At 32.6% G+C, this 6,697-nt stretch overlaps 2 protein-coding genes across 2 annotated transcripts in view; both read right to left on the bottom strand.

Moving 5' to 3' along the window:
* LOC105313859 (uncharacterized) overlaps nucleotides 1–2,481 on the bottom strand; it is a 5,111-nt gene extending 2,630 nt beyond the window's left edge. Inside the window, exons 1-11 of the mRNA XM_011407633.2 lie at nucleotides 2,378–2,481; nucleotides 2,131–2,210; nucleotides 1,925–2,082; nucleotides 1,679–1,870; nucleotides 1,238–1,399; nucleotides 904–1,188; nucleotides 743–855; nucleotides 593–675; nucleotides 402–550; nucleotides 168–353; nucleotides 23–118 (exon numbers count right to left, since the gene is read on the bottom strand). Of these exons, the coding sequence (XP_011405935.2) occupies nucleotides 23–118; nucleotides 168–353; nucleotides 402–550; nucleotides 593–675; nucleotides 743–855; nucleotides 904–1,188; nucleotides 1,238–1,399; nucleotides 1,679–1,870; nucleotides 1,925–2,082; nucleotides 2,131–2,210; nucleotides 2,378–2,449 (1,576 nt within the window). The 5' untranslated portion in view covers nucleotides 2,450–2,481. The remainder of the gene's footprint in view (nucleotides 1–22; nucleotides 119–167; nucleotides 354–401; nucleotides 551–592; nucleotides 676–742; nucleotides 856–903; nucleotides 1,189–1,237; nucleotides 1,400–1,678; nucleotides 1,871–1,924; nucleotides 2,083–2,130; nucleotides 2,211–2,377) is intronic.
* Nucleotides 2,482–5,640: 3,159 nt separating this feature from the next.
* On the bottom strand, nucleotides 5,641–6,690 carry LOC109581130 (adhesion G-protein coupled receptor G2-like). Its single transcript, XM_019994967.1, has 3 exons — nucleotides 6,654–6,690; nucleotides 6,523–6,607; nucleotides 5,641–6,474 (listed from the first exon to the last, which is right to left on the bottom strand). Exon 3 carries the CDS (start codon nucleotides 6,441–6,443, stop codon nucleotides 5,745–5,747), a length of 699 nt encoding a protein of 232 aa, XP_019850526.1. The 5' UTR covers nucleotides 6,444–6,474; nucleotides 6,523–6,607; nucleotides 6,654–6,690; the 3' UTR covers nucleotides 5,641–5,744.
* Nucleotides 6,691–6,697: the final 7 nt, after the last annotated feature.

The following is a 6,697-nucleotide window of genomic DNA, read 5'->3' as shown; positions in this document are numbered from 1 at the left end:
ATAGCTCTAGCCCCAGTAGGACCATGAGGACAAGGAAGGTCAACAAATGATTCAACAGGTATTTCTGGCCATTGAAATGTACCACGATTTGTTACAATAGTGTCATTTTCACAAGTACCTGTGATATACAAAAATTAATCTACCAAATCAATATGTTATCTTCTCACTAGTTTCACATTGACTATAATCAGGATTTTCCCAGCCAACTCCAGTAGTCTGACACATTCGAGTGACATTCATCATAGGGCGGTTACCACAAGGCAGTGTAAGTATAGTATTACCAAATGACTCTGACCATGTGTGAACACCAAAATCTAGTGACTCAGTTTGGCTTTGATTGCAAAACCCAGTGACTAGAAAGCTACAATTGTATAAGGTCAATAATTTAAAGTCAATATTACCTGACATTACAATAGACTGAAATGCATTATTATCAGTATCTGATATAAAGGTACTTATATTATGCCAAACAACAGCCACAAATGAACTGTTTGGTGGATACTCCCTCACATCACACTCTACACGATCACCAGTAACATCCTCCTCCATTCTACATCAATTACTATATGAAACTTATTATGAATCAACTTACAGTGGAACAAAGTGACAATATATTGTCCTAATTGGATTTGTTGTTGAATTGAAACCATCAACAACATCAGCTTCATAAAATATCTGTAGGGGAAAAGTGTAGAAGTACAATACATAATTTTACTTAAGCTACAAAAGTGTGCATGTATACATTTGCTTCAAAGACTTCCAGTGTATAATCTTTATCCTCAACATCTGTTAAACTTATATTAGTAAAGAAAGTAGTGAATCTGAAAAAGAATTGAGAAAATGGGCCATTGGGATCTGAAATAATAACAATTAATGTAAAGGTAGAAGAATTAAAGTACATACTTCTAGTATTGACTGAAACTGTTTGAGAATAATTTCCAGATGAAGATCTGCATGTGTATGATCCAGAAATATATGTATCAGGTAGTATAAAGTCACCCTCACGATCAAAGTCAATGTAACTTATTAAATATGCTACATCCATGGACTCAAACTCAAACGTATCTTCAATATATTGCTGTGAATAGAGTCCTTTAAAGTCAGAAATGGAGACTCCTTTATTAAGGAGCCTTGTTCCATTATTGGTTGATGTGAAACTTGATTTAATGAACTTGGATAAATTTTTAACTGTAAAATTACTACTCTACATGTTTTCTTATGTATAAAATTTCTTTACCTTCATTTCCATTTGAATCAAACCACTTGAACTCTTCTCCTGTTGGGCTTGAACTACAAAACAGTCCACATATCAATCCAAAGGCATATCCTTGATTTATTGTATAAGAATCTCTGACAAGTTCACTCTCGTGTATGTCATAAATCAAAAATGTTCCTGCGGCTATTATAAAAAGATAAAAATTTATTTTAATGCTTCTCTAATGCAAGGATAATTTTTCTCATTGAACTTAATAACAAACTTGCATTAAGAAGACAAATAGCATAAAATCAAATGGGTTTTAGTAAAATAAGGTGCTATGCTGACTATAATGAAGTAACTTATAAAATATAAAAAGCTATTTCAATTACTTGTTTGATCTAATAGAAAAATACAATACTGGTAGTGAGGCAAAATGTGAATTTTACTAAAATCATGCAGCTACTCAATAATTAAACTTACATACTCCACATTGACTGTAGTCAGGAATATCCCAACCAGTAACACGACAAATTCGAGTGACAGAACCACAATGAAAATTACAAGAATGTGAAACAGAAGAACTAGTCCTGCTACTAGTCAAGGCTACCTCAGGCCAGGTATAATTACCATATATTGATGATGTAGTGTAGCTTTCATTACAAAACCCAAATTCTAAAATGTTTAATAAATTTAATATTTGAACATTACTTATATATATATATGTACCTGAAAAGTGAAACTGTTGAAAATCCTCAGAAACTAACAGGTTAATGGTTTTAAAAATTCTTTGTGCAACATTCAACATCAACTGTTCATTTGGTGGATACTCTCTTACATTACACTCAATGCGATCCAATGACTGATTACCAATATGCTGTGCAGTACTGCAGTATATTGTTAACATGATTTTAATGAGAGCTATAGGTTCTTACAGTGAGACAAAGGAACAAGATATAGTCCTGATTGGATCATCTGATGCATTTAAACCAGCAATAACAGCAGTAGTAAATAACTATTAAAGGAAAGAATGAAGGAATACATGACAGTGTTTCAATGTACAGTTTTCCTTTTATTAGTAATACTATGCATGTGCTATATAGTTGAATGAATAAACCTAGCTTTCCTTCTCATACAAAAAGCATTATCTGAAATGTGTGCATAACAAATTAAGGTTCTTACTCTTGACTCAAAGACTGCTAAATCATAATCCTTATTATTCACAGAGCTTGCACTAGAAATTAAACCAGTCATCCTTACATAAAACTCAGAATAAGATCCAGTAGGGCCTAAAATGTAATAATCATACTGTATCTGAACAGCAATAGCTTAGTTTGACTAAGTTTTTAATGGAACATGTTAGATCTAGATATCCATTTTATAAGCTTCAATTGAATTAGAATCACATATTCATTATACATACCTTAGGGCACCTTTCTTTTGACGGCTATGTATTTAGCGGATTTTGCAGATTTTGTTGCTATTCGCAAAAATTAATTCCTCAAATTAATTGTTTATGGGGTAGAAAATTTGAATTCGGGATAAAATCGTGAAATTTAATGCAGCAAATTATATATTCACTAAATCTATAGCCTTCGAAAAAAGGTGCCCTACGGTATTCATAGGGTTTCTCACAAAGCATGCTAACTGAGCTAAACGGCATGCTTCAAGCAAAGCAATATGGTAAATAGCATTTGGAACAACTTTAAAAATTCAATATTGCTCAAAACCAGTCCAACTTATACACAACATAGGAACATGTATCTGTATCAAAAAATTATAAAAATGGAGAATTTTTTCCTAGCCATTTTTGATAAAATTAAGGTGGTTGTTGGCCCAATTTTTAAGCAACTTTTAAAAATTTGTTAAAAAACATGTATGCACAGGTCGTAAAAAGTGAATTCTCTCTGTAATTGTGACTTTTGTCAAAATATGACCTTTGGCCCCATTTTTGTGTAACTTAATTGACAATATACTGACAAGAATCTGCATGATCTAGTACTACATGTATGTCAAAATTATGTGGGAAAGATCTGCACATGCATAAAGAGCACATACTTGACACAATGATAATAAGGTTTAGCATCTCATCTCCATTTTGACAGGTGTATTGCCCACCAATGGAAGAATCAGGAAGTATGATATCAGACCCATCCACATAACTTGACATCAAAGAGGAGTTTGAGGTATTTGATTGAAAGAGTTGTCTAAAATCTCTTATAGATGCACCTTCACTGAGTTCACTGGTATTTGTAATACTCGATGCTATAAAACTGGATGTACTTTGAACTGATAAAAAATAATTTGAAAGTGATGCTAGTTTTATTATTGTACCTTGAGTTTGGTTTCTAAACCATGTTATTGTAGGGCCACCAGGATCACCACTGTAAGAGCATACTAATGACAGATTATATCCTTGATTTATTCTGTATATACTATCAGTAATTAATTCACCAGTACCCAAATCAAGAAACCGTAATTCTATAGTCATAAATTAGTTCATAATATAATTATAATCATTATAATCATCATTATTATTATTATCAGCATACGTTCCATGTAAATGACACATATGCCTAAGCATATACTATGACATTGTCATATGCTATCAGTTAAAAATGAGTTGTACACATAATTACTAACTACTTTCAGTGTACCGTAGATCGGGAAATTTTCGTTGTTGAAATATTTTCGCGGATGAAGTAACCCGTGAAAATTTGACACATGAAATATTTTCTACAGTGAATAATAAGATTACCAGAATTATTCTAACGTACAGCGGTGCATGCACGAGGCTCTTTTAGTCTTCTAAAAGCCCAAAGAAGGCCTGAAGCTCTCACCCAAAAGGCTCCTTGTCAGTTTTAGTACTGTCACGAGCAACTTCCATTGAATAGCTGTCCATCGTCATCAAGAGTTAGTAGCCACTTGTGCGGTTTATGACGCTTCCAAAAATTTTCATGTTGAAAAAATTTCGCGAATGGGTCAACCAGCGAAAATAAAGCACCTTGAAAAAATTTCACGCCAATTATTTCTAACATGAAAACTTCCCGATTTACAGTACACTGTGACATACATACACTGTATGACATTGTATAAGCCATGAAGAATACACCAAAATCTATTTATAATGCATGATATCATAAACTGTTTTAAAGAATGATGCATGAGAGATGGTAAATAAGACTGTCAAGTCATAAAAGTGGCTAGATATTTTTCAGTGATGACAGAAATATACTTAAATTTCATAACAATATATAATACACATGAATTTGTGATATTTAAAATCTGCTATTTTAATACAAAGTAAATTGACTACTTACATGACATATTATTATTATCACAAAACAATCAGGCTAAGATTAAAAGCAGCAATGAGGAGTGATTTGATATCTGCACAGAATTCAATGATTGATCAACTCACGTGAGTCTGCAACAGATAAAAGACACAGGAATAGAGCTACTGCTCCCATTACTTTTGAGATCGAATACATCTTTGACTCATCAGAGAGAGAGAACAACTAATGTTTGTGTAGCTGGGACTGCACAGAATATATGTAACAGGTCCACATGAGTGGCTTCAATACAACAGGAAACTTGTATGATAGACTGGTAGGTGATTCCTGGCTAAGCACTTATGAGGATTCTGCTGCTAATAGTAAACAAATATAATTCAATTTGTACTAGAATTATTATTGTTACTGATGCAAATCACTACCACAAAAAATTTTGGAATTTTTCTCGAAAAATGTGATAAATGTGCACGGATAATTCTTTCCTAACTATTTTTCACAAAGAATATTGCGTAGTTTCAATAAAATGATTACATTACAGTGTAAGTAAATGAATTCATAAACATAGCTAGATCTACATGTGATTCACTGTTTGACAACACTAACTTTAAAAAATGACAGACATAATTAGATATTAAATTTAAGTGAAATAAACTTCTTGCAAAAGTTGAAGTTAGTACAAAACAGGGTACCAGACTCTGCTATGATTGCTAGTTACAACAATACATGGTGGGCTAGGCCATTGGCATGTACTTGTATTGTCATATACATTACAATGCATGTAGAAAGTCATACACTAATACCAAGGATATTTCCACAAAAATACTTATATCATACGTCATTAATTGCAAGCAGAACTACATGTATTGCACAAGCCACCATATGACACAGAGTGAGCTAACAAAAGAAAAAGACAGAATTGCTAAAGAAATATGGAAGTTAGAGTGTGATTATAAGAATTCATAGATTAGTGGCTTTTCTTGGCATTTTATCAACAATTCCCTTCAATGAGTACATACAACGACTTTTTATAAATAGATATGTTTTTGACAGAAAATTTAATGAGGAGAGAACTAGTTTAGGGTCATACTCTAACTATCATAATAAAAGAGCAGGTTTACTCTTTATACTGGAAATTATTAGTTGCATTATTATTAACATTAACTAATTAAAAAAGCAAAAAATTAAGGCATCAACAAGAGCACACCAACTAACTGTACACTTATATTAAAATGTTAAAAGTTCAAGGAATAAAAAATTCAAAATTCATTCTCATACGTATCTTCATCATTGTCATAGAAGTCAACATCAACTTGCTCAACATGATGAGTGTGCTTATGAGTTGAATGACGCTTGACACGAGCTCCTTTCAGTTGAACCAAATCCAAGTCACCACTTTTCTTTTGACTACCATGATCAGCTGGAAAAGCATCTTCTTCAATCAGAGGAGGAAGATAAATTTCATCCCCAGATTTTTCATTTGAAGTGCTGTCTTTAAATTCAAAGGTGCTTGAAGAATAAGTGTTAGAGCTAGTGTCATTGGACAACCTTTTTTTGTTAGAAGACAGAAAATATTTTGATGTCATTTGCCCTTTTTTCACAAGACATAGACACAATAGGGATTTCCATGCTGCTCTTGCATCACTGCTCAGTACAACAAAGAATATAAATATAAAGAATCCTTGGAAAGCATTGAAGAAAGCAAATAAGAACTGAAGAGCATAAGAGACTCCAGGCTCAGAAATAAAAGTAAAGATACCAAAGATCCATGTCAAACCAAAGAGGAACATTATACCAGTAAAAGACAGTAACAATTTGACTGCTTCTGATGGAGTTATTGTTGATTTCTGTAGCCGCTGATTTTTTTTCACAGCATGCAAGATAAGAACACGAAGTATAAGAATGCAAATGACTGAATTGAATACAAGAATGAGCATAACAGGAACTAAGAAAGCCATCAGGAACACAACTAGCTGTCCTAGGAAACAACTATGAAGAAGATACATTTACATGTATGTACAATCATTATCAACTTACAATCCTTCTTCAGTGTTTTCATAAAATGTAATGTAATGATCCGCATCTACTAATAGTGCTATTGCGACAGGCAGTAAAGGAAGAACTATAGAATATAGTAATACAACTATACACAGTTAAATCATTCTTACTCCAGCATATGAGGGAGACAATCAGAAAATATTTCCATGTTATA

Source organism: Amphimedon queenslandica, unplaced genomic scaffold, assembly GCF_000090795.2.
Source record: "Amphimedon queenslandica unplaced genomic scaffold, v1.1 AMPQUscaffold_13522, whole genome shotgun sequence".
Taxonomy (NCBI): domain Eukaryota; kingdom Metazoa; phylum Porifera; class Demospongiae; order Haplosclerida; family Niphatidae; genus Amphimedon; species Amphimedon queenslandica.
Note: the sequence above shows the minus strand (reverse complement) of the source record. Positions and strands in the feature narration are given on the sequence as shown.

What these genes read in the sequence shown, in the direction of transcription:
- LOC109581130 (XM_019994967.1), bottom strand. Translation starts at nt 6,443, where the DNA reads ATGGCTTTCTTAGTTCCTGTTATGCTCATTCTTGTATTCAATTCAGTC.